The sequence below is a fragment of the Rattus norvegicus genome, chromosome 1 (assembly GCF_036323735.1).
Source record: "Rattus norvegicus strain BN/NHsdMcwi chromosome 1, GRCr8, whole genome shotgun sequence".
Lineage (NCBI taxonomy): Eukaryota > Metazoa > Chordata > Mammalia > Rodentia > Muridae > Rattus > Rattus norvegicus.
In genome coordinates this window covers 256,702,833-256,729,798 of record NC_086019.1, presented here as the reverse complement: position 1 = coordinate 256,729,798, position 26,966 = coordinate 256,702,833, and the positions used below count along the sequence as shown (strand labels likewise).

The 26,966-nt window shown below is 51.4% G+C and overlaps 1 protein-coding gene, 1 long non-coding RNA gene and 1 other non-coding gene across 3 annotated transcripts; 2 read left to right on the top strand and 1 right to left on the bottom strand.

The window, feature by feature from the left end:
- Nucleotides 1-1,770: 1,770 nt before the first annotated feature.
- LOC120100050 (uncharacterized) lies at nt 1,771-6,278 on the bottom strand. The gene is made up of 2 exons (XR_005499720.2): nt 5,944-6,278; nt 1,771-2,733 (listed from the first exon to the last, which is right to left on the bottom strand). It is a non-coding gene; the product is annotated as an uncharacterized LOC120100050 (long non-coding RNA).
- Nucleotides 2,138-25,712, top strand: Itprip (inositol 1,4,5-trisphosphate receptor interacting protein). The gene is made up of 2 exons (NM_001401757.1): nt 2,138-2,336; nt 21,896-25,712. The coding sequence occupies exon 2, from the start codon at nt 21,909-21,911 to the stop codon at nt 23,580-23,582; it is 1,674 nt and encodes a 557-aa protein (NP_001388686.1). The 5' UTR covers nt 2,138-2,336; nt 21,896-21,908; the 3' UTR covers nt 23,583-25,712.
- Mir3584 (microRNA 3584) lies at nt 2,188-2,268 on the top strand. The gene has a single exon (NR_037378.1). It is a non-coding gene; the product is annotated as a microRNA 3584 (primary transcript).
- Nucleotides 25,713-26,966: the final 1,254 nt, after the last annotated feature.

Sequence of the window (26,966 nt, the reverse complement as noted above, 5' to 3'; positions counted from 1 at the left end):
CAATCACTAATTAAGAAGACTCCCTTGCCTGCAGCTGGATCATATGGAGACATTTTCTCAGTTCCTTCCTCTCAGATGACTCTAGCTTGTGTCAGACAGTTAACATGAAACTGTCCAGCACATAGGCAATCTTCTTGTCGGTTTGTCTCTGTTCTATTTTCAAACAAGGTCTTGTTATGTACCCTCCCTATGTGATCCAGGATGGCTTTGAATTCATGATGATCTACCTCAGACTTCCGGGGGTTACAGGCATACAGCATGTTTTATTAGTCCAGACCCCTGACAAACCACGTACTTCCTTATCCAATGCCAACAGGGGAAGGGTTTTTCCATCCTTGCATTGCTTAAAGAGCCTCTTCAGCATCCCAGCTTTGGACAAACATCTTAAGTCTAAATTTCTGTCTTTCTAGGATTCAAGACTTGATGGGCTTGAGCCATCCCACCATCTTCCCTAGGGTGTCAGACCCAGGCAAGGATTCTGGGGGGATTGTCTTTCCTGAGACCTAAAGGCTAAACACAATTAGGAACCTGTGTGTGTGTGTGTGTGTGTGTGTGTGTGTGTGTGTGTGTGCGCGCGCATTGTGTGTGTATGCATTGTGTGTGTATGCATTGTGTGTGTATGCATTGTGTGTGTATGCATTGTGTGTGTGTATGTGTGTGTATGCATGTGTGTGTAGGTATGTATGCATGTAAGTATGCATATGTGTTTGTGTGTGTGTGTGTGTGTGTGTGTGTGTGTGTGTAAACTTCAGTGTGGCACATGGGTAAGCTATATGGTTGGGCACGTGAAAAGAGACCAGTCATGAAGGGCTTATATGGTAGGTTAGGATTATAGACCTAGTGGGTCTCGAGAGTAGACAGGAGAGCATTAAAAGAAGCCCTGGGGTAAATAATCAGGTTCAAAAGACAAACAAATATAATAAACCATTCTTATATTGATAAATGTATGCAGCTTGTTGGAAAACTCTGAAATAGATTTTCCAGGCAGATAGCAATCCCAGAGTGCATTGAAAGCACTAACCTTGACATTCCAAGCATAACACAAGCAACACACACACACACACACACCACACACACACCACACTTCCCCCACCTGGTTTGGGTGTCCTGTCCATTGATCTTGGAGACATTTTGGAAATACACAGCTCTTCTGAGAATGTTCCCCAAGGTTCCTCACCCTTCCCTGGGCCCCGAAGTCTGCAATAAGATTCCCCCACAGCAGGAAAGGGGTGTGAACCAAAGATTGAACATAAAAGTACCCTGGGCCAAGGACCAGAGGTCTATTTTTAGAACATTTTCTCCTTGCCTGTTTATCTTGCAGACTCAGTCTAAAGCGTTCAGTTGAATGTTAAAAGTCCCTGGGCTGGGTAGGGGAGGGAAGCTAGGTGCTGCAAAATCGAATACCAGTAGTAAAGTGATCATCTCTAGACACTGTTATTTCCTTAGCTTCTCCTAGGAGCTCCTGAAACGAATTAATTTATTCCAGCCACTCCCACCAGTTGTAGGAATGTGCTGTTTCACAAAGGAAAGGTTGTTGATAAACTATTAAACTTTAGTTTAAAGTACGAGTTCTACTGTGCTCGGTACCAGCTCTTCCTGCTCTAAAAGCAGTACTACGTTGACAACTAGAAAAGAGAGCGCCCCCTAACAGCCTCCGACCACCTTCCTCCTTTGTGCCGGTCTCCCGCTGAGAGGCAACGCATCCATTAAGCAAAAATAAATAAATAAATTTAAAAAAATGTTTTAATAAACTGCAAGAGGGACAACGGCTTGCCTTGAGTCTCGACTTTTATTTTCCTCGAGGGACAAAATAGGTGGCCCCAGGAATTCCAAGGCTTGTAAAACGCGCCACAGAAATGCGGGTTGACTACCAGCAACTTAACCCTTTACATTCTGCGGCCTAGACCTGATTTTAAGGGCGTCCTTCCCGGGTCCCTTGTCTCTCTCCTTATTCCTCTCCAGCGTCCAGATTCTTCTCATCAGGTGGCTCTCCAATTCCGCTGTCCTCTCTGAAGCATTCGGGAGACCCAGAGGATGGTCTCCGAGGCGGATCCAGGGTCCCTCGCCAGCAACCCTCACGGTCGTCCTTAAGGACCTCCGCCTGGCGCCAGTAAAGGCGGGTGTTTTGTTCTTATAGGGAGCAAAAAGTTTCCGTGACAACGCGGAAATGAGTAACACTGCAGCCTAGTAGAGCTGGGCGGGAGGAGTCCAGGAGGCGGGAGCTGCCGCGGTCTGGTAGCCCGCATCTCTGGATCCCCGCAGCCTGCAGACCCGGGACCCCGACCCGCGCGTGGAGCGAAGCCCACTCGGTACCCCTACGGCCGCCGCGGCCGAACGTAAGTGCGGGGCCGGACTTGAGAGGCTTTGCTGCCTCTCAAGCTGAGTGTGTGGGGTGAAGGGCGCTCAGGGGACGGAGGATCCCCGCAGAGCTGCGGGGGGCGGGGGGACTGTGACCAGGAACTCGGAGTGATGTGTGCGGAGACCCTGGCCGGGACCAACCCCAGGGACTCCTTTAATGCACTCGTACGAAGTGGGCATTGTCTCCCTCATCACTCTCCGGGTGTGATGCTCTCTGGTCTCTCCGACCTGGTCTGCGCCACGGAGCCCCCAGTGCCTCCAGCAATCTGAAAGGCGGGCAGCTTCTGCTTCCGAGCCCCTAGCCCGGCCACGTGTTTGTGCCTAGAGCCGGGACCGTCCATCTCTTAAACCGGGTTGGGTAGCCGTGTCTCAGTCCTGCAAGAAAGGAATGGGAATGACGTTAGTTTCTTCATAGCTTGTCTTGATGCAAGGAGGTTGCTTCAGGCCGGATGAAGCCCCTGCCACTTCCTCTTTCAGGACTCCTGGTGGAGTAGACCCTGCAAATTTTTCTCCTGGGCTGTAGTTCTAACCCCCATCCTCTAGGCTCACTCTCAGCCTCCCTCATTCTGGCCGACAGGTAAAGGGACTGAAGCTTCTAATGATTCCCCTGTACAAAATAGGAAAATATTGACCCAACTAGGGAAGAACTACGTTTAGCCTTTGACTCCTCAGCCTAATATGAGAATGGTCACCCCTTCCAAAACAGAAGAGGCCAGTTACCGGTACCGTGTAAGTCAATGTCGGGTGGCTTTCTGTTGTCTTGAGGATTTCTTTTACAAACTAGTTCTGTTTTGGGAGAGGCTGCTAGCTAAAGCTAACACAGCTTGTATGGCTACTGGTCCAGGCCAGCAGTGAAAATGGTGACAGAGGCAGCCGTCACTTGCCTCCTGCCTGCTTCAGCCTGGTATGCCTAAGTGGCCTTCGTTATTTGCTGATCCCGTGTGAGTGTCTGCTGCCCCAGGCATTCTGCCTTCACATTTTTCCACTTGTGGGTAACCACGGGGTGGTTATACTCACTTTCTGGATGGATCCCTGAGGAAAACGGGGAACCCTTTGCTCACACATCTCCCTCTCAGTCGGTAATTTTCTGAGACGCAGCAGTTTAAGGGGGAAAAGACCTGAACTTTTAACCTGATACCATCAAAACATAAAGGGTGTGTGGGTGAACTTATTTTTAATCAGAGGGCAAGAAGGTGCGTGTGGCAGCTTCTGGGAGATAATTGCTCACTGTCTGCAAGAAACCTGGTTTTATAGTTTTCCCTTTTGGGACCCTCTGGGGTTAGTGTCAGAAGCAATCTTGTTCAACAACAGCATGCTTTGTCTCCATGAAGACGGTGGCATGCACCTGGCATTCTGCAGCCTACAAGAGTAAGGCTGGGCCAGTAAAGTACACTAGCCCAGTTCTCAAAGCCACTTGTGGTAAACTAAACTTGTCCAGAGGAGAGGAGCTGAGATCATGTAGACAGCCCGAAAGGTGCATTGGTGAGGAGGGAGGGTTACAGCAGCTGTAACCCAGAGATGAGAAAGCACAGGGCCATGGGGGTATGGCTGTCACCTGTCCCAAGTACTGAAATAGTTTGCTCAGTCTGGCCTCAGAGTCTCTGGTTAGAGCAGAGATTCGGCTCAACAGAGAACAGCCATCAGAGCCCAAAGGGAAATGTGCTCGCATCGGTGCGAGCAGAGGTTACACGTGCCTCTGCGTATCCATGTTTAGAGGTGAGAGGTACCTGCCCCACCCCAATAAAGATCTGAGGGTGCTGCGGCCCTTGAAGCTGTTTTCAAAAAAAAAAAAACAACAACAACAACAACAACCAAAATGTGATTCATGCTGAACGTCGGTCCATCTTGGATGCCCTCATCCAGTTTTATAGAACCATGAGGATGGTAAGAAATGACGGTAACCTCCGAGGCTAACCATCCGATCCTTTGTGTGAATTGGAATATAGTCCTCGCTCTTAGCAAGAGGATGCTGTTTGATGCCATATAACACAGGGGCCTCAGAGCCAAGCAGCTGACAGTCACGCTTGCTCCCCGAGCCTGGCCTTGAGCAGTACACCAACTGAACAGCCATACGTAGCAGTCACCTGTTGAGAGTTTCTCAATCCTTGAGCTGGAGAGCTTGCTCAGCGGTTAAGAGCACTGGCTACTCTTCTAGTGGCTCCTTACCATCTGGTAACTCTAGTTCCAGAGACAGACAGACATCCCTCTTCTGACATCCAAGGACATAAGGTGTGCAAGTGGTATATATGCAAGCGAAACACCCATGTACACAAAATTAAAAACATAATAAAATGATGATGATGATAATCAGAAGAAGAGGAGGAAGAGGAGGAAGAAGAAGAGGAGGAGGAGGAAGAGGAAGAGGAGGAAGAGGAAGAGGAGGAAGAGGAAGGTGGCAGACTCATCCAGCTGTGGAAGGGAGGAGGCAGTCAGGAAAGAGGCAAGCCCAGCCTTGATGGTTGATGTGAGGCTTGGCTAAGCATCAAATGACCTTCTTGGTTGCTGAGTGAGTCGAGGTGTGAGGTAGCAGATCCAGTTTGCATCCTGGAGTGGCAGGGATGAGTAAGTGGCACCTGGGTGTGGTGCAGAGGGAAAAGGTGACAGCTACTTGCAGGGTGGAGTTTCCCAAGAAGTAGGAGATGTAAGAGATCACACCTCCTGACTTGCTCTTCCAAACCCTCCGTCCCCTCTGTGCCCTCTTTCTGTCCCCATGAAATCCTATTTAGGTGTGTGTGTTTTTCCCAGTACGCGCTGGGAACCGTTCCTAACGCTCCCTCTCTCTCACTCCAACTCAAAGACTGCTTAGTTCCTATACCATCTGTCTCAGCACCTAATTGGAAGAAACACTTTAAAGCAGAGGCCGTCCGTGGTGACTGGAGCCAGCCTTTTACCTGGGTGCCTCATTTCACAGGCCTTGGCTCCTTAGAGCTGAGCCCTCTAAGAAGCTGCACCTCTGTGTGCCTTAGAAGAGGCCTCCGGGGCAGAATTTCTCCTTTTAGGTTTTCATACTGCAGCTTTCCCTGTCTTTTATTTACTTGTTTGCTTAGTGCTTTGCAAGCATTAACCCTCAGGTACATATATCTGCATAATGTGAGCATTATACAATCTCAGGGGTGTAGGGCTGCTTTCTCTACCATATGCAAATCCATCAGATGCTCTGGTGACCCAGGGGAATCAGTGGGAACCTAGCACAGAACAAAGAAACACGGCCTTTACTTAGCACTAAGACCCCAGGAGTGGAAGAGTAAGGTGGCCATTTAGAACCCCTGATTAAGCCCAGAATCGGCCTACCAAGGACAGTGTGCCCTTCTGCTGCCTCAGGCTACCCACCCTGCCCAGTTGGCCTCTCTCTCTCTCTCTGTTCTCTATCTGGGGCTACTCAGGGTTCACAATTATGCTACAGAATCAAGATGTGAACTGCATGGGCCTTGGACTGGGCAGGCCTGGGGTTGAGTCCCTGCTCCATTGTTCTGTGATTGGGCGTTCTCAACGGTTGAGCAATGCCTTTTCTACTCCAAGACTCAGTTTCATGTGTAAAATCGGAATTACCCATCTCAGTTGGATAAGAAACACTTAGCACAGTACCTGGTCTAGGCCACAGCGCGGCTAGTTCAATCTTCCTTCCAGTTCCCATCAGACTAATGCTAGGGAAAGCCTTAGATAGGGGGATGAGGAGAAACAAGGCCACAGGGAACCTGACCGTCCCAAAGAGGTGGAAGCTGAGGACAAAGCTGGTCCACCGCAGGAAAGCCAGTTTCAAGCTTGTCCCTCAGCAGGTACCCAGACAGGAGATCATCGTGGGGAAGTCTCTAGAGGACAAAACGTTCTCTTGAGAGTGTCTAAAAGGCTCTCTAGGGTCCTCTTCAATGGTTAGACCCTGTGATATTTTCTCATAAAGAACACGTCTCCCCTATACACATGTGCCCTACCCGGTGACATCATTGGAATGGAGGCCCCTCAGATGGCATTGCTGTTGCCCAGGCAACACCTCCACCTTAAGCCAGACAGGAAGGACATAAACCAGCATCAACTGTTAAGACACATGTCAGAGGAAAGGGCCTTAGAAGATATAGCTGCCACAGGTGTGTTTCTCAGGGGTCGTTGAGAGGGTGGGCCATGGGTAGGAACTGAGTTTGCGGTCCGGGCTGTTGCCCTGGTTGGTTGAGGGTCTTGAGGCCTTAGGTGTGTCCCAGGGGGAGGCACAGTGCTGACTGCTCTGTTCTCTTTCTTCTTCCGAGCCAAACTGACTCCGTACACAAGCTTCTGCTCCCATAGCTCGAGTCTCCAAGGAGGGGTGTGGAATTGTCTGATGTGGTAGAATAGCGCCAGAAAAGTAGTTTTCCAATGTCCTCACCCCATCTCCTCACTACAAGGGGTTTTCACTGATCAAGTATAACAAGCAAGGCACTGTGTTGGGGACTTAGTAGCCGCAGGGAACCTTACAACCCAAGCAGGGAAGGAACGTACAGAGCCACTCTCCAAGAGGTAGACAGTTACCATCCAGCTCTCTCAGGCCTTCTGAGAGTCTACCCACGGCAAATTAATCTCGTGGAGTCCTTTTATCTTTGGGAACTTGTACTGGAAGTGAGGGGTATTTTTTTTTCAAGATACTTGGTAATTTGGGAGCAGTAGTAGACACTGCCAACTGTGTCCCATCAAAGGGACACACTGAAGACAGAACGATGCACCTGCTGGACTCAGGGCAATTCTAACACTCTTAATTGCCGGCCCGTGGCTTCATCCTCGTGATCTGAGGTAATGCCTGCTGCTGTCCTTCAGACAGAATTCCTAAGCAAGGGCCGCCATGAGCCAACACTACCAATGAAAGATGCGGGCACAGGAGAACTGCTCTCCCAGAGAGACATGGGAAACTAGATGACATGGTGGATCTGTCTCGACAGCGCTTCAGAACCCCATGGCCTTTCAACTTCAAAGGGCCCGATTGAAGTCTGTTTGGTGCAAGTACACAGGGCTTCATGTGCTTCCCGGGGCATCCAGCGGGTCAGCGGCTAAAGTCATAGTCCCAGTTTTGACAGGGAATGTAGCTTTTTTAAGGGTTCTAACTGAAAATCAGAATATCCTTTGCTTGGGTAGACATTTTGCAAGCTCACACTTCTACTTGGAAAACCAGTCCCCCACCCCTGCCCCCACAAAAAAACACCTGTCAAGACCTTTTATTCCTATGAACAGAATAATCGCTATAGAAAACACCCGACACCTGCTCTCAGCAAAGCCCGCCCATGACCCTTTACATACATCTGTTTCTCTTCCTCTCATCTTCTTTCTCTCAGTGTGCTTACAGATTTCTAGATAAACGAACAGGCTGAGACTTGCCCTGTGTCCCCAAGACGAGATTCCAACTTAGAGTTCTGCCGTCTCCCAGGCCTTTCTTTCTACCACTCAGGCACCTCTGCCTAGACCCCACAGCCCGGAAACTGAGAAAGTAACAGATAGAACACCACAGCTTGAGGGTCAAAACTGGAAACCAAACCGGCAGGCAGGTCAATTCCAGGCCTTCGCTCCCTATCTGCTCTGTGAGATTAGCCGAGGGGACTGTTTCCTTGTCCATTTAATGACAATGGTAAAACCTACCATGAAACGTGCAGTATATATTGAGATGCTCCCATAGGAGTCCCTGTTGGAGAACACAGAATCTGTGCTTACCAAGTGACTCGCTCCCAGGAGTAAAGACCTTACTCAGGAGGAGAAACGCTACTTCAAAGCTGCCCTGAGCTACCTCTGTGGATGCCCAAAGTGGGTGCAGAAGAGTGCCCCCACCAGCAGCATGCCACCTTGAGGAATGCCGTCAGCACTGTGGTCCTTCCTGTTGAGAGAACCATGAGCTCATAGCACAGTTCCCACGGGAGCCTGTTCTCTTCTACAAAGGCAGTCAGGGGACCTACCTCAGGTTCATGAACAGGTCCTTTGTCTGCCGAGACTTTGTTCTGGATCTCTGAGGAGGCAGAATAGCACCCCAGGCTAGAAGGGAGGAGGCAGAGGATGCCAGACTCCGCTCCCATATCCTGACCCCCAATGCCCTGTTCGTTCCTTCCTTTTGCCTTAGCCCAACACATACAACCCCCAGCCCCTGTCAGAAGATCCCCATTTCCTAAGCTGTGGGGAAGGCTTAACAGGTCACACAGTCTCTCCCAGGAGATGCTTCATGAGGTAATTTAGTCTCTTGGTATCCATATATAAAAGCAAAGAGTTCCAGAATCACACTTGCAAGGTTCCACGAATGGGCCACTGAGCAGTATAGCATTGTGGGATACTTATATACATCCCCACTCTGATGTATTGGGCGCTAGCCTCACTCCTCCGTGCCTCAGTTTCTCTTCTTGCAGATGGATAGGAATGCCTTCCCCAGAGATTTAACCTGAGAGCCATACATAGAAAGCACAAAGTAGGAGCTTCCGTTATCATGTATCGACTGCACTTCCTCAATGCCAAAAACTTGTCCACTTTCTCCAGAAGAAACACGCTCTTACTCTGCCTTACTGAATTGTTATCACACTCTGCAGTCTTCCTCTGTTTATCTTCTGTGTGTACGAGCCTTCCTTGAAAGGATGTAAGGTATCGAAGACCTTATAAAACTTTCTGTGGGCCTCATTCAGGGTTCGTCTTTGTAAACATTGGCTTGAAGTTAAGGTCTAGCAAGACCAAAAAGAACTTCGAGTTGTTCTCCCGGGCTACATCTGTAAGGGGTTTGAGTCACCTTTTGGGTACTTGGTACTCATCCCTTCTGAGCGTAGGGTCTCTCCCAGAAAGACTTGCCTAGGTGTGAATTCAGCCGGGACTCCCCACTCCACTCTAAGAACAAATACCACACGTCTGCTCCTGGGAATAAGACTCCATTCATCCGAGTGTCCATTCACTTGTTCAGCATGCATTCACAGCGCAGCTGGCTGTACTCTCTCGGAATCTATTTCGAGAGCCACGGTGGTACTGGCAGCCCACTGGAATGAGTAGGATGCCGGTGAACCTTCTAGATCACCAGACTTCCTCCTCTCCTTGGTGACCTTTAGAAGAAGATGAAGAGGAGGATGAGGGAGAGATAATTTAGTGTGCACCGGCTTCTGAAGAATCCACAGGGAGGGTATTCATTGTCCTCTTCACAAAGGAACAATACAGATGCCAACAACCATGCCATTTCTGAAGCACAGCACCAAAAGTGACTGTGCAGTGCCTTACCAACTGGCTGTAAGCCAAGGACATAGCCCGTGGCAGAACCAGGATTTCAACCAGTCCTTCTGATCACAGGCGGGGCCCCTTTACCTAAGCTAAGCTGCTACAAAGTATTAAAACTCTTCCTAGCTGAAGAGCTTTGAACTGTTTCTAGGTGGCCTTGGGGTTAGGGGTGGGGCAGAGGTTTGCAGAAGTGAACTTCCGAATTTGACAGTATCCTTGGATGCCGATGGATCAGTCATTATTGTTGTGTTCATCTGGACCCTTGTGGCATGCCCGGCCCGGCCCGAGTAGGGCACCCATGCTCACACAGGGCCACTTCATCCCGATGGCAGGAAGGTGGTGTGGTGGTGGGCTGCCCTAGCTGTTTTGCTTCTGGTAACTGATAGAAACGGATAGAAAATATGGCTATGCCGCTACAGCTAGTCCAGAGAGTAATTTCGATAACTGTTTCAAGCTGGACCCATTAGGCCCTCTGTGTTCCAGGCCGAAGAATTCCCTAGCTCTGACCAACAGGTGTGGGAGGGCAGACAGACAGGCAGCCATTCTGATCAACCTGCGTCCCAGCCCAGCAGCCTCAGGTTCAGCACAGGCAGAGAAGCTGACCACAGATGACAGCTCTTGGGTTATTTTTACAGCTGGGCTGGCCTCCTTCTCTTTGTTCCTCTTTAAGAAGATGAAAGGGTTTTGAGATCTTTGTAGGTATAGACTACCCCCACCCCCACCCATGTGCGCATATCTCTCTCTCTCTCTCTCTCTCTCTCTCTCTCTCTCTCTCTCTCTCTCTCTCTGGGGGGGGGGGGCGGTTTGCTCCCTAGAGCATGCGGAGAGATCCTTTCTCTCCACCCACCCTCTCCCTGTCCCTCCTCTCTCTGGCCAGCTGGGACCCAAACACTGTTTTCAAGTCCTGTCTGAGCCTAGAATGGGCAGGCGAGGCCTACTGTAGGGGCTTTCCTTTTGGCTGCAGAAACGTCGGGGATACAGGACATCCTCCTCTGTGCCTAGAGGTTAGAGGCGCTGGAGAATTTAGACTGGCGGTCTTCTGGGCTGACTTTTTTTTATTCCCATGCTAGGATCAAAAAGAACTGGGCACTGACAATTATGCATCCCGGACTCCTCTGGAAGGGGGAGGGGAGGAGCCTGGGGAGGAGCCTGGGAGGGTTTTGTTTTCCTTTGTGTTTACTCCTTGGTTCTGCTTAAGCCTTCTCTCTCTCTCTCTATCCGCCAACTCCGATTGGCTAGGGCGGTCCTGCTTTCACTCTGCCGCCTGCTCTGCCTGCTCCGCCAAGGAGGGAACCTTGGGAGGCAGTTCGTTGTGTACAAAAACTCAAGGTGGAGAAGCAGGAAGGGCGCAAACGGGAACTCTGACTTGCCTGGCCCTGAAGTCCCCTCCCACCTTGTGTCTTGAGAGGGAGGGGGAGGGGGAGGAGAGGGAAGAGAGGGAGTGGGAGAGGGATACTACTTGGAGTTGAGCCAACCCAGTACGGGTTTGGGATGTCGTTAACAGCCCATTCCTGGGAGCCATGGTGTCTGTTTCAACTTTAGAAATTTGTGGAGGAATCCCGGGGTACTATGGAGCCGCCGCCGACCACCCCCTCTCCCCACCAACACACACACACACACACACACACACACACACGCACGCACGCACGCACGCACACACACGCACACACACGCACACACACAGCCGGTGTACACACTCTGGGAAAGTCATGGAGAGAGCAGTCAGTGAGAAAGGAGACAGAGTCTGTGCAGCCTTGCCTGGAATGTAAGCTGTGCGTCTTTGGCACTGTGAGCAGGTATATGTCAGGTACTTTAGAGAACCCTCCCTCCCCTGGCCCTGGGGGAGCCTGACGGTTAAGAAATGCATCTAATTGACGAGGCCAGAGGGATGTGCACAGGTGCGGGCCTGGAGCGTCAGCAGTTGGATGACCTCAGACTGTTCAACTTTAGTGCCACCTGTGAGTTGAGGTTGGGGAGACTCTCCCCCGAGGGCTGCATCGTGGGATAAAACACTAAGGAGAGAGGCCCAGGGAAACGGCACTTGGGTGTGCCTGTTGCATGTCAGGCACACCTATGAGGTGCCTCACCTACAAAGGCACCCAACCAGATGCTTGCTTGCCTGCATTCAGAACCTTGGTAAATAGGTCTAGCCTCTTCCCCTTCAAACAAGAAGGAATTATCTCACGAGTCAGAGGAACCTAGAAGGTTTGTGGAAGGAGCTTATAGAAGACATCGGGTGGAGCATAGCTTGCAGAACCTGGGGCACAGAGTATGGGAGCAGGGGACGACATGCAGAAGGTATTTAGAGGACAGGGGATGATCTGAGGTGACCTGGCAAGGCAAAGAGGGAAACGAGGGTTCCCTGAGTCGAGTCGGCTGAGGCCAGGCTCTGAACGTTACACCTAAAGCTTTGATCTCATTGCCTGGAAAGAGGACTCCGTTGAAGTGGGGGAAGAACTTCAGGATTGGGGAAGCAGGCAGTACAGAAACAGGGTACCAGGGAGAGCACAGAGGGCCTCACCCCTAAGGTCTGTGCTCTCACACATGTCACGAGTGCAAATCTAAGGTCGGAGCAGAGACGGCTGGGGAGTTGTTCGCTGAGAGAGAGGTGGCTACTTTCTTGTCGAGACTTGCACCAGTCTCCTGTGGATGTTGTAACAGGGTCTCCTCAGGGCCACACTACTACTACTTACTCTAGAAGGATCCTTCCTCCTTTCTCCCTGCTCGGATGTCCCTGGATTGACACGGCATCTCCGGTCTAGATCTGTCTCCCATTGCTTTTTCCTCCATCCTATCCATTCTGTCTCTCTTGGATCCAGGGTCTCATCTCAAACTCCTTCGTCTAAACGCATCTACAAAGTCCCTTTGTCCCAAATAAGGTCGCTTCAGGGTCTGCTAGAGTCACACCTTCTTGAAGGCTGTCTTCGATCCACACAGTGACTGCTGGATTCCAGGTGACCTAAAGGGAAGAGGGTGTGGCCAGAGCTGCAGTCCTTCCTCTTGCCTCCACCCCCATCCTCTTGTCTGTCTGTTCCCAAGACATAGAGTTATCTGTGAGGCCCTGTGTGCTATGTCCTCAAAGGGACACCTTGTCCTTCCTAGGAGAGTGATGAGTTCCCTGCCATGTTTAATGTGGACACACTGACTAGCAGGAAGGATGTAACCCTCCTGCCCAGGCCCCTGTCCTTCCTGTCCCTTGACTTTCCTGGCCACTCTCATGACCCTAGTTCAGACAAGAGGATCGACATCCTGGTGGCTTCCTTGAAGCCCTTCCTTCTTAGAAGACTGCTTTTGGCGATGTGACTTGGTATCTCCTTTGGGTCCACCCTGCATTCCCGTGTGGACAGCACAGCCTACCACATCAAAGGGATCACCTCCCACCCAATGGGCACTTCCCACTGGCTCGTTGGGGGTCTGCTCAGTCAATCTGGGTATCCTCTTAGCTTAGGAAGGAAAATCTCGCTGGTCTTTGGGAACCAGAGACCTTTTGCACCATACCCTCAGTAATATATACTCTTTAGACCACAGACCTTCGGATTCCTGGAGAAGCTATGCAAAAGAGAGCAAATGTTTCTGGAATCTAGGTAAAGCCCCAGCACAGGCCTGACACACCGTCATCCCTCAAACGCCGTCAGGATGACAGGGTGGCTGCCAGGCTGAGTAGGAGATATTAGAGTGGTGGGGATTGGGTTGTGGGGCAGGGGTTAGGCCTAGGCTGGGGAAATAGTAGTTATGCCAAGTAGTGGCTGAGGGGCTCGGAGACAGGAGCCTAAAGGAACGCTTCCCAGTGAAGTGAGGCAGAGAGCAGTGGAGAGACCAAGCAAACACTGGCACTGAGGGGCTGCAGACGGATAGATGGGGCCCTTGTGAGCCACTGAAATGTCTGATTGGATTCAGGAAGTTTTAAAAGACTTTTTTTTAAAGTCCTTTAAAATTGGAGGATTCTGATAAAAAAAAAAATATGAACGCTTGGCTTCTTTTAGGGAGGAGGATAAGGTCTTGCCATTCTGAATTCGCAGAATGTGTACTGAGGGCCAGCAGGTAGAGCGTGTGCCACCCAAATGACCAATGCCCCCACTACTCCGCCCTCCGTGCCAGCCTGACTTGTTTTCCCCTGGTGTCCTCTCCTATCTCCCCTTCTCCCTCACAACCTTGGGTTCACAACCACTTGTTCCAGGGAGAGCAACTAGAAGACAAGAAGGGAATGGACTGAGCAGGAGAGGCAGACAGTGGCTGAGGCTGGGGCCACAAGGATTCTGGGTAAATAAGATGGGGAGGGGCAGACCACATCCTTTCTGCATACTTTCTCAATTGTTCTGGTTGGTCTTCTTCCTTCCTCTTTCTTTACTTCCTTTCTCTATCTGCCCCTCCCTCTCTTTTGAGGAGGAATGCCATAGCCCAGCCCCCAACAGAGATGTCCCTGTGCGGGTATGGATGAAGAAAGGTCCAGCCAGAGATGCTACCTCAGTAGTTGGACAAGGCTAGCTTTATCAGGCCTTTCTCCTCCCCCATGTTCTAAAATGTTAGTGGGTGCTCTCACAGCAGGCAGTGCACACTGAGCTGAGGTGACTGAGCCCTGCTGCTGGGTCCCGAGTTAGCCAACAGTGGAGTTTGGTAGAGGCAGGTGACTGCCACATGTGTGTCTGCCATGGGCATCTCCCGGCAGAGGCTAAGTCAGCTCTTCCTGAGAAGCTGGGGGCTGTGTGGTGTCCAGCCCATGCAGGGGGGCTTGGAAGCTGCATAAGGATGCTTGGTTTGCTGTGTTGGACTATGGCTGAGGAAGCAGAACCAGTAGCTAGGCTGACATATTGGAGGGCAGGGCAATGGCCCAAACTTGCAGCCATTCTCAGAAGGGGTGATGGATCTGCTCCCAAGGGAAGCTAGTGGGCTCCAGTCCACTAAAGAAAGTGTGTAGGGTTGGAGATACAGAAAGAAAGCTAGGATATTGCAGGGGGAAGAGGGTCTCTCTACAGGGCTCAGGCTGCCCCAGACTTGGATTCCAAAACCCCAAACCAAGACAGAGATCAAAATGGGGTTTTGCAGTCTACCGAGCCTTCATGATGTGACCCTGGCTCTCCAGGGCCTAAGACGTATGAGAGACAGTTATCCTGATAACGTGGTCAGTTGTCACTGACACTGACGACCAGGAGGTGCCTGTCCCCAGGCAGCAGGAAATAATGGACCCACTCAGTCAGTTCCCCTCAGCCTCCTGAGGAACGGAGAGAGAGCAGAGAAAGGACAGGCTCGGCTGCAGAGATGCTCACCTAAACTGCAGACCGCCTGTGACCATCACCCGCTTCTGTAAGATGGTAATCACATAGCTACCAAAGTCAAGTTCTAAAAACTAAACAAGCACACGCGGGTGCTAAGCACTGGCTGGCATGGGGTCACACATACAGAGCGCTTAATGTCTGGCCTGGCATGAAGGAACTCTTAATAATGAAAATACCTTCTTCCTTCCTCCTTCCTTCCTTCCTTCCTTCCTTCCTTCCTTCCTTCCTTCCTTCCTTCTTGCCTGCCTGCCTGCCTTCTTTCTTTCTTTCTTTCTTTCTTTCTTTCTTTCTTTCTTTCTTTCTTTTGGTTTTTAGAGACAGAGTTTTTCTGTGTAGACAACCTGTTCTGTAGACCAGGCTGGCCTCGAACTCAGAGGTCCACCTGTACTGCCTCCTCTGCCTTCCGACTTCGAGGATTAAAGGCATGTGCTGTTCTTCTGCACTGAAACTCTCATCTGGCGTCCCCTGTGAGCACCCACAGAGAATGCCCACTCTAGTTCAGCCCCTTCAACGTCACCTTCCAGGTCCAACCTGTCTCCTCTTTTGGCTTCTCCTCAAATCTGTAAAATGGGGCTTAGATTGGTACAATTGTAAATTCCGACTTTCTTAGTATCGGCTTTATTTCCTTCACACAACTGCGAACCCTATTAGCTGGAATTGGAAACCCAAACGCATGGCTAAGCACACAGTAGGGTGCAGCACAATCAGGACCTTCTGGTCTTCTTGACTCCTCTCTTGAAGGGCCTAGAACTTAGACAGTTGGGGGAAAAAAACCAAGTAGCCCCCCAACCCCAGTCTACCAACATTCACCTCATTTATTCCATTCAGTAAGAAAGCCATCAGATGCTCCTCTTGGCTCAGACTGCCTCTCCAGGAGGCTGCTATTCCATTAATTAGCAGAGCTAATTACATCTGACAGACTGGAGACCTTGGCAAGCTCCAAACTCCAGCTGTGACACTGCCGGAACCCCACCTCCCTTCTCCCCAGAGGACACCTGGCTTAGAAACCTGACTTTAGAGTGGGTGGTCCTCAGACCTGAGCAGAGGGGCAGGGGGTCCAAGAACCACCAGGGAAGTTTGCTAAAAACACGGTGCTGGGCCCGTGCTGGGCTGTATCCTGGCATTTCTGATCAGCAGGCAGCATGAAGTGGCACTGAAACCACATCTGCCCAGCACGGTCTCAGGTGGTGCTGCCCCTGGGAACCTTAGAGAGTCACAGTCCCAGCGGGAAGTCACTGAGATCCTTCAGTGGCCAAGATTAGAGTCGTCCATCCAACCCCGGTGGCAGTAGGCTAGTGATGGGCATAAACAGAAGGGCCCAGGCCTGTTGGAGAATTTGGAAGAAGGAAAAGGAGTAAATCTGGAGCCAGGGACCTGACCCTCCCCCTACATCCTCCCACCACCACCACCAATGGGGGGAGGGACCTACAAAGGACAGGAATAAAGCTACTCTGTGTTTCCATAGCTGTAGTTCACTGGCCTCTTGGGCCCCAGTGACCACATGCTTTGTGGCTCTCTGACTCCCACAAGGACTGTAAGGCGTTTCTGTCAGGATAGAGTAGTGCCCATCGTTGAGGGCCCTGAGCATCCAGCTCTCCCAGCTCTCGGGTGCTTGTCAAAGCAGCACAGCACGGTGGGAAGCTGGCGGGAAGCTGGTGCTTCACGGGCAGAGGCAGGCAGAGCAGCTGGAATTCCAACTAGCTCTGACCTCCGTTGTCACATGACTAGAAAGTTCTTTGAGCTTTGACTAACCCATCTGTGAAACAGAGATCAAAGCCACCTCTTGGAAGGCCGTAGTAGTCACTGTGCGGAGCACACCCTAGTGAGAACTCAACAGACAGGAGCTATGCCCAACAGGGTTTGTTCACCAAAGCCATTGTATGTATGCTCTAGGGTACAGAAGTAAATACCCCCCTCGCCTTTCTCCCCGAGGGTCTTTTCTGACTAACCCTTCAGAAAGAACCTGGTAGAGTAACCTTCATGGCCAACACAATTCACCCAGACATCCAGAGGTCACCGTATTTCTCCAGCCTCTGTACCCCAAGACCTGGCCTTTTGCCAGGCTAAGTTTAGCCGTTTGAGCCGCCCTCCCTGTGGGTTAGGCTGGGGTGGAGAGGAATTTAGCAGGCTTCCTGTCTACTTCCTGGCAAGCAGGCAAAAGCCCGCCAAATGACCCAGGTGTATTCCCAAAGCCAAGGCTGCCAACAGATGTCACAAACCACAGGTGTAGGTCAGTATCAAAGCCGACAGCTTTGGGACCAGCAGAGGCAGACATCCTTGGAATGGAGGAAAGGTGCCCTTTGGGGAAGGGTGTGTGCTCATGTAAGTGTGTGTACACATGCATGTATGTAATTTTGGTTTACAAGATCTTCGCATCAGAACACGAAATCTGACCCCCTCCTGCCCAGGGCCTTCAGGGCAGTGGTCTCCATTAACTGGTTTGAGAGGCAGAAGAGTAGAGGCTTTAATTGCAGCTCCGGGTGGTAGGGGCAGAAAGGCTCCGACCTATCGGTATGGTATCTTCGTGTGGCCCTCCTACCCATCCCCAGGACTCTACAGCACACATGGAGTTAGCGTGGGACAAAATGACAGCCGGGTTAGGATCCCTGGGCAGGATGCAGTGTTTGAGTGAGGCGCTGAATCAGCAGGATCTCCCTGCTTGCAGGAAGGTCCAGGCTCTGATAGATTCTCCCCGTTTTCTGGGGTTTGGGGGCGGGGAGTTCGGGAGGAGCGCTGTGCCAAGGAACAGCAATGGCAGCGGAGTGCTTTCTGCTTCTAAAGCACTTTCCAGCGTGCGTTCCTCCACACCCTGAGACTTGGGCAGGGCTGCTTGACTGGTGAGAGCACAGGCCTGTGGAGGCTCAGGAGAAACAAACTCCTACTTGTGGGACGTCTGCTCCATGCCAAGCACTCACCGAGCACCCGTGTGCATTTGACCTCAGCATCCTTTGTAAAGAGAGGGCTGTTCTGACCTCCTCGGATGGGGATGGGAGCCCCAGAGGAAATAAGTGGGCCACCCAAAGGTCACGCCGTCGGGGTAGAGCCCAAGTTCAAGACCAGAGGTCTGCTGGCCATCTCCAAAGCTGGATCTCTTTCGTGTTCGTTTGCCTGGTATTTTTGACGAAATTTGTCGGTAACTCCCATGGGATGTGCCTTTCCAGAGCTTGTAGGCAGGGACATCTGTGTATTCCCACCCTGTCGCAGCTACTCTTTGGTAAGAGCTGTCGATCAGTGGCAAGGATTTCACTAGGGCCCTGGGGAATCACCTCGTCCAGGCTGTGCAACGCCAGGAATCCCTCTTCTCCTTTGACAGATGCAGAGACGGGATCGGAAAAGCCGAGTCATTTGTCCAAGGTGCCCGTGCTTTTCCTAACTTAAGCCTGTCTCCTCCAAGAGTTCTTAACACCTAGGCAAGGAGGCTCCCAGCATCGGGCATCCCCTTGCAGGCATGAGGCTTTGCTCAGGTAGCAAAGCTGAAGCTATTGCATGAAGGGGAAGAGAACTCTCTAGTCCTGGGGACGAGCCTTAGCCACACTCCTCTATTGGTGGTGTGTTCTCCCTCCTCGGATGATGTGAGAACTGACTCCTTCCCATGATGGGAGTTGCATGGGTTCAGCTTTGCCTGTGTTACAGGGTCCCTGAAGGACCTTGGAACCTCCTACAGTCACCTAGCTAGCTGCTGTTGACCCGTTATACAGCTGGTACTCCACGTAAAGCCCTCATCCATGAACATGGTCCAGCCTCAGAGTTCTGTCCCAGGGCCGTCCCAGAGGGTCGGGAAAGCATGTGTCAAGGAAAGCATGACTACTCTATTTCTGCAATTACCTAGCATGCCTCTCCCACCTCAGGAGTGGAAGGCTAGCTGGTTGCCCTCGGACTTTCCCCCGCTCCTACTCTCTACTAATCTGCCGTCAGCACTTTCTCTTGTCCCTTGCTTCCTGCTCCGTAGAAACCTGTGGGCTCTTCGGAGCTGAGCCTGAACTTGTCTCCTATTTCCCTCGGGCTAGATAGATCTCCACCCCAAGTCCCTTTGGATCCCGCTGACTAGCGACTGTGTAAGGGTGGAGCTGTCTGAGTCACAGTTGAACAGTAGCTTACCCTGGAAAGCAGTCAACACACACTGAATCTCCCCCTTGCTGGAGAATCCTTGCCTGCCGATGAACCCCCTTTCCCCCAGATACCATAAGAGTAAGAATTTCTTCATGCAAGTTTAAGGTCAGAGGACTGTAGTCAAAGAGCCTGGAAACTCCTGTCAGCCAGTATAGCTTGCCCCAGGAGGGTGGCGGTTGAAGCCCTTCAGGTTCTTCTCTTTGCTGTCCAACCACAATCTCAAGGTCTTTGCTCTCTTTGCTGAGCTCTGGAAGGAAAGGAACTGGGAAGGTATGGAAAGGGGTAGACAGTTCATTCCCAAAGCTCCTGCTGGGAGAGGAGAGACGGTAATGTAAGGTTAGCAATACACAAGTATCTCTTATCCTAGACCTCCCTGTGGTGCCTGAGTGCTGAAGGCTGTGAATACTTAGTCTTATCATACAAGCCTATGTGTGCACGCTCACGTACATGCACGTCCACACCACACATTCCAGCTATGCCTTCTGTAGTTTGAGGTACAACTACAGAATTAAGGAGAATTTCTTTTCCTTCTTCACAATTTTTTAAGAGATTTATTTTCTTATTATATATGCGAACACTGTAACTGTCTTCAGACACACCAGAAGAGGGCATCAGATCCCATTGCAGATGGTTGTGAGCCACCATGTGGTTGCTGGGATTTGAACTCGGAACCTCTGGAAGAGCAGTCAGTGCTCTTAACCACTGACCCATCTCTCCAATCCCCTTCGTCACAATTTCAAATAGGAAACCTTGGAATGTGACTTTGTTTCTTTCCTTGAGAACGTCTGTCTTTTCCTATGAAAGAAGCCCCTTTCTGCTTCTCCTCAGCATATCCAAATCACATCATCATCATCACCATCATCATCACCACCACCACCATCATCATCGTCGTCTTCGTCATCATCGTCACACTTGGGGCGATAGTCAAATAAGGGTTACTTGACCATAAGCGTTGTGATGTCGTGGGAGTTAGCCTGATGGTCCAGGTGGCTAACCAGTTACTAATGAGTGAGTAGTGTGTACTGGGGACTGGACAGATGTGTATCTCATATTCCAGGCAAGAAAGAGTGGAGCAGTTTGTTTTCAACACATTGCTCAGGACGTAGCTTGGCTCTAAGCAACTGAATGTTTGGAAAATGGCACTGCAGGTGTCATTGATTACTATACTTGCACCCATAACTTTTTTTTAATGGAAATGGGTGTTTTGTCTGCCCATACCACAAGCATGCAACACCCCTGGGGACCAGAAGAGGGCATCATATCCCCTGGAACAGGGGTTAGACAGTTGAGAGCTTCCATATGGGTTCTGCGAATCAAACATCGGCCCTTGAAAAAAAATAACCAGTGCTCTTAACCACTGGACCGCCTCTCCACCTCCAACCCCTTCAGGATAATTTTAAAATACAGATTCTGACTGAGGTCAGGAGTGGGATTGCAATTCCGCATTTAGTTTTATGTTTGTTTTGTTTTTATCTCTTTGCATGTGTGCATTGTGTGTGTGTGTGTGTGTGTGTGTGTGTGTGTGTGTGTGTGTGTGTGTGTGTCTATGCCCTTGGAGAATGGAGGAGTATATCAACTTCCTGGAACCAGAGGGCAGGTGGTTGTGAGCTCTGTGGTATCAATGCTAGGAACCAAACCCTGGTTCTCTACAAGAGAGTAAACTAGTACTAAACTTTACTAGCAGTAAACTCTTACCTGCTAAGCCCTCATGCGGGCCCCTGTCTTGATTTCTAGTAGCCTCACTGTGTAGCCTAGGCTAACCTTGAGTCCACGGCAATCCTCCTGACTCCATCTCCTACGTGTGTCAGCCCCACACCCAGGTCCATTCCAGCCAGTATCACAATTTGAGTTGCAAAGATTGAAAGAGTTTAGCCTTTCTTCCCCCAATTATTTAAGTCCTAAAAGTCCGTGTCTTAGAGAAAGGGTTGAGAGGTCAGATTCAGAGCTCAGATGCTTTGATAAGATTAGCGAGTGGCATCAATCCCATGGCCCTGTGGGGAGAGTATTACCTTCTTTGTTTACACCAAGAAACCTAGGCTCAGAGAGATGAGTTAACATACTCAGTGTCACACAGCATCACTCCCCAGTGACAGGACTAACGTGGAGCCTTGCCCTTCTTAACCACTAGGTGTTGTTGCAGGAAGACACATCCACTAAACAAAATCCAGTGGGGGCAGAAGGCAGCATTTGAGGCCTCATAGCTCTGATGGCTGAAGAACAACTCGGCTTAGCTTAAAGAGAAAGGGCATCTTTATTGACTCGTCTGTTTGCAAAAACCCGGAAGTAATGGTTTCATACACATCTGGGGACAGCTGTGTGCCTTACTCTGTGGTGGCGGCAGCGGATTCCCCTTGGTAGTAGCTAAAGTTAAGCCCACCCTGCAGATGTCATCCTGTTATCGACAACCCTAGCAACAAGGAACACCCTTTCTTCCCATTGGCTCGGGTTATTCATCACAGAACCAATCACTGGGTGTAGCTGTGGCTGCGTGGAATGGTCTTGTTTTCTTGGGTTTGGCCTCCATGCCCCTCCCCTCAACATTTGAGCTGCTTATATCTACCTTAGCCAAAGGGCCAGGGGCATAGAAGGTTGGCCCTCGGGGTCAAGAGTGTATGGACTCCATCAAGAGAAGTTTCCCGGGGCTGGGGATTTAGCTCAGTGGTTAGAGCGCTTACCTAGGAAGCGCAAGGCCCTGGGTTCGGTCCCCAGCTCCGAAAAAAAAGAACCAAAAAAAAAAAAAAAAAAAAAAAGAAGCTTCCCAGAAGACAGAAGGAAATGTCTATGACACGTGTAAGCCTTTGTTCTTCCCCTAAGGATGAACTGGAGCACGGGAGATGGTCACTGGAGATAGCTAGGGACTGAATGCGAGAACCAGAACCGTCACCAGCTCCTGGGGACGGAAGCTGGTACAAGGGTCCTTGAAGGAAAACTTAGGCGTGACCAGCAGTGTCTTTCTCTGTCCCTAGGAACACCACAGATATGGCTATGGGACTCTTCCGGGTCTGTCTGGTTGTGGTGACGGCCATCATTAACCACCCACTGCTGTTCCCACGGGAGAATGCCACCGTGCCCGAGAACGAGGAGGAGATCATCCGAAAGATGCAGGAGCACCAGGAGAAGCTGCAGATGGAGCAGCTGCGCTTGGAGGAGGAGGTGTCGCGTCTGGTGGCCGAGAAGGAGGCTCTGCGGCAGATAGAAGACGAGGACCAGCAGCAGCAACTAGAGGCGCACACCACCTGGGACCTCTGGAGCACTCTCTGCATGATCCTCTTCCTGATCATCGAGGTGTGGCGGCAGGACCACCAGGACGGGACCTTTCCGGACTGTCTGGGGGCAGACGAGGACGAGCTGTCTGGACCAGGGGGAGCTCCGCTGCGCGGCCTTCCCCTGCCCAATAGGGCCACCCTGGACCACTTCTACGAGCACTGTATCCGAAGCGCCACAGGTGACGCCACCCGCACCCGGGAGTTTGTGGAAGGCTTCGTGGATGATCTCCTGGAAGCTCTGAGGAGCATCTGCAACAGGAACACTGATATGGAGATGGAGGACTTCATTGGCGTGGGCAGCATGTATGAAAACTGGCAAGTGGAGAGGCCGCTACTGTGCCACCTGTTTGTACCCTTCGTACCCCCAGAGCCCTACAGCTTCCACCCAGAGTTCTGGTGCTCCCGCCTTTCCATGCCCCTGGAACGTCAGGGCTATGGCCAGATCAAGGTGACCCTGGCCGACGGGGACTCTCTAGGCTGTATCTGCGGCAAGACTAAGTTTGGGGAGGATATGCTGTGTCTCCTCCACGGCAGGAATAGAGGGGCGTGGCCCCGCAGTGGTGGGAGCAACGAGATGGAGGATTTGCTGTGTTCCAGAGAGTCCTCTTATCTAGACGCCATGCAGGTCATGAAGTGGTTCCAGACGGCCCTCACCAAAGCTTGGCACCGCATCTCCCACAAATACGAGTTTGACCTTGCTTTCGGCGAGCTGGACACCCCGGGGTCTCTCAAAATCAAGTTCCGCTCAGGGAAGTTCATGCCCTTCGTCTTGACTCCTGTGATCCAGTGTAATGACTCAGACCTGTACTTCACCTCGCAACTTCCCAAGGAGCCCTGCAGGGGAGCCCCGGCCTCTAACACTGACTGGCTCCTGTCCTTTGCTGTCTACGAGAGACAGTTCCTCCGGATGACCGCTAAGGCTTTGCCCGAGGGTGCCTGCCACCTCAGCTGTTTGCAGATCGCCTCCTTCTTGCTCTCCAAGCAGAGCCGTCTGACAGGCCCCAGCGGGCTGAGCGACTACCACCTAAAGACCGCCCTGCTGCATCTCCTGCTGTCCCGGCAAGCCGCTGACTGGAAGACCAGCCAGCTGGATGTGCGCCTGCAGGAGCTCTTCTGCTTCCTGGAGAGGAGCCTGCTGGAGAAGAAACTCCATCACTTCTTCGTGGGCAACCACAAGGTGCCTGAGGCCATGGGTCTCCCAGAGGTTGTGCGCCGAGCCGAGCCGCTCAACCTGTTCCGGTCCTTTGTCCTACAGCGGACTCTTTACCGTCACACAGTGGACTCCTTCTATGAAATGCTTAAGAATGCCCCAACGCTCATTAGCGAGTATTCCCTCCATGTCCCTTCAGACCGTGCCAGCCCACCACCAAAAGCTGTCGCCTTGTAGAGCATAAGATTCCGGGAGAGGAGGGAGAGTATCCCATGTGTCTACCGTACTGGGCTCTGTGACCTCACGCAGGAGACACAGTAGGCCTGGAGGGAGCTGAGGTTCAGCTCCCCGGGAGGCCAGGTTCTACAGAGGGAAGGAAACAGAATTACAACTAGACACTGGTCTGCCTTTCTGCCACCGGGGCTTGTTGGCAAAACCCTTGTTTGGGTTTGGGCACCAATCGTTTGTAGCTTAGTTTTAGATCGCTATGAATGAGTAAGACAGGGACCCCACAGTCTGTAGGTACCGAGTTGGAGAGAGTGCAAGCACTGGTTTGAATGCAAGCCTTTCCATGTTGCAGTCCATTCCCTGTTCCGTATCAAAGAGGATCTACCAGGATGTTACTGGGGAGTCAGACCGAGACCCAGCACTCCACCCCAGGAACTCTTAGGCCCCAGCCACGTGCAGCCGAGTCATGAATAGGGACAGACATGGGAGTCCACAGCCTTGGAACCACACCATGCCCAGTAATAGAGGTCCCATGGTGGCTGACATTTTTTTTTTGGTTCTTTTTTTCGGAGCTGGGGACCGAACCCAGGGCCTTGCGCTTCCTAGGTAAGCATTCTACCACTGAGCTAAATCCCCAGCCCCAACATTTTTAATACTACTTGGCGAAAAGAACCTGGCAGAAGTCCAGGGGCCTGGTGGCTAATGTCTCCATTACAGAGAGACGGGGACTTGGTGGTGGAGTGTCCAGAGTGGGCCAGTTCCTCAGGCACACATCTTACTCAGGTGCATACCCCTCCCCCTGTCCCTTTACCCTGGTATCAGGTCCCAATCACCGTGGGTGCCATTTACCACACTGGGTACCGTCTCAGAAGCCCCTCCCCTCTCCGTTGCTAGTCTTACCAGACAGCAATATGGTAGAGGACTGCAGGTACTCATGCCTGGCTTGTACCTTGGCCCACTCTGAGGAAAGTTACAGAGCCCTGGGCAAAGATGATGATGTCCCTAAGCCATCCTCGGGGCCCTGGTCAGAGGGAAGGGTGGGCTTGTAAGTCATGGATGCTGTGAAAACGCAGCTCTGGTCCACAGAACCAAAGCGCCTCCCAATTCCTAACTCCAAGAGGACCTTGCCCACTGTACATCTCCAGTGTTTTCTACACAAGCCTTGGTGACCTTGTAGATGACCCAGACTTAAAGAACATGGTGGAGGCTGGGCTCACTGGGGATCTATGTGAGCAGTTCAGGCACAGCATGGTTATCCAGAGGAGTGCTGTGGGCCCCGGCAAGTACCGGAGCCTGAGGCTGGGCTCCTGTCCAGGCCGGTTTCAGAGGATCCAGCAGCTTCTTTTCCACTTGATCTTGACCGGCTGTTTGGTATGTCTTCTCCACATCTCCTTGGTGACTTTGACAGTGGAGCAAAGAAGAAACACGGGTGAAGAACAAGGTGGCACCTGCTAGCCCTCCAGAAGTGCAGGCATCAAAAACAGGCTCCCCTTAGCCCCAAACGTGCCTCACGTGGTCTTAAAAATCTCCAGAAGATGGACCTCTTAGCCACCAAGGTTAAGTAGTGGTGAAGAGGAACAGGCGACCAAGTGCATGGTGACCAAGACCATAGGATGCTTGAGTGCACGGTGACCAGAGACCATAGGATGCTTGAGTGCATGGTGACCAAGACCATAGGATGCTTGAGTTCAAGCAGGGGTTAAACTGAACATGTGCGGTCCTGCCCCTCTGCAGCCTCAACAGGACAACCAAGGACCCAGTAATGCAGCCTAATCAACGTGCAGCTCTGTCAGCAGTCCTGAGCCGCCACCTCCAAGAGGTACCTTCCAGAGTGGAGGCAGGTGGCCTTACTGTCATCTGTGCCTTTCCCTGCACATTCACATCCAGCTGCACTTCAAAGAGAGCCTGGCAACCTAGAACCAGCCTCCAGAAGCCAAGACCCAACCTGGACCTCCTCAGCTTCCCCTTCACCTCCAGGAGAAGGCCATAGGAAGTCCACAGGAAGAACAACTCTGGCTCCTGGTCTGCTGAGCACCGGGCAGGACAGGAGCCTGTCCTACACCGAGACCGCTTTGGGAGCAGCAGGGCTCTAAGGGTTTCATCTGCCTTATTTATATTAAAAGAATTAGATTCTTGTAAGGAGTAGAGTTTGCTTTTTACTTCAGGAAATCTTCTAGAGCAGAGCTGGAGACAAGGATAGATTTCCTATAGGCAAGCAAAGCTTTCACACATGCATACACAGACACACATATACACACATACATATACATACACAAGTACATATACATACACAAACACACACATGTACACACACACACACACACACACACACACACACACACACACACACACACACACTGTTTTATTCTTTTTTCTTTTTTTCGAAGCTGGGGACCGAACCCAGGGCCTTGCGCTTGCTAGGCAAGTGCTCTACTGCTGAGCTAAATCCCCAACCCCACACTGTTTTATTCTTACACCCTTGGGAAATTTACTTAGAATAACCAACTGGGATATGTCTGCCTTTGAGGCAGCTTGTGCACTGCCTGCGAGGTCCCCAAAGTGCCTTTGAAAGCTGGCTGTGGGGCAGAGTCCAGCACTCAGCAGGTCTGTGCAAAGACAGGAGGCCCTGGAAGAAATGGGGAGCCTTTGTTTTTCACAAAGTCCATCTCGAAGCTGGAGCTCTGGTCCTCTGAGCTCATGGGACTTTTCCGCAAAGGACAACCCCCTATCCTGTCTCCATTGCACCGAAGACTTCCTCTCCCTTTCCAAAGATGCTGGACCGCACTGCATCCCCCCACTTGCTCTGCTGTAGGTCTCAGGGACAGGTTTGCTGTGCCTGTTGGCAAGGATGAGCTGCGTAGGGATATGTGGTTGGTTGTAATGTCAGGGGAGGGCACTGTGTCCTAAGAAGTCTGGCCCAGGGCCTGGGGAGGTGGCTTAGTAAGGCGCTTGCCACACAAATACAGGAGTCCGAAGTTAATCCCCAGAACATACATGAATAGTGGACATGGTAATGAGTGTAATCTCAGACAGACAGACAGACAGACAGACAGACAGACAGACAGACAGACAGACAGATGAACCCCAGGGCTTCCCGGCCAGCCAACCTCAACTCACTGACCCATAAGATGCCCTGTCTCCAAAACAAGGTAGACTTCAATGTTGTCCTGTAGACTACACATACACACAACCTCAACCCTGCCCTAGGGTGCTTTCATTACCGTGGGCTACTGAAAATGAACTACCAAGGGAGAAAAGAGGTTTGTACGGCTCGACATTTAGAAGGCTCTAGGTTTCAGATCGATGGCTGTACCCGATGTCTGGCGAGGGTGGCACACTATAATGGGAACACTCTGCTTTGGTTGGGACAAAGAGCCAGGCCTGGGGCTCTAC

Bases quoted from the DNA above. Each gene is read 5' to 3' on its own strand.
- Itprip (NM_001401757.1), top strand. From the start codon at position 21,909: ATGGCTATGGGACTCTTCCGGGTCTGTCTGGTTGTGGTGACGGCCATC.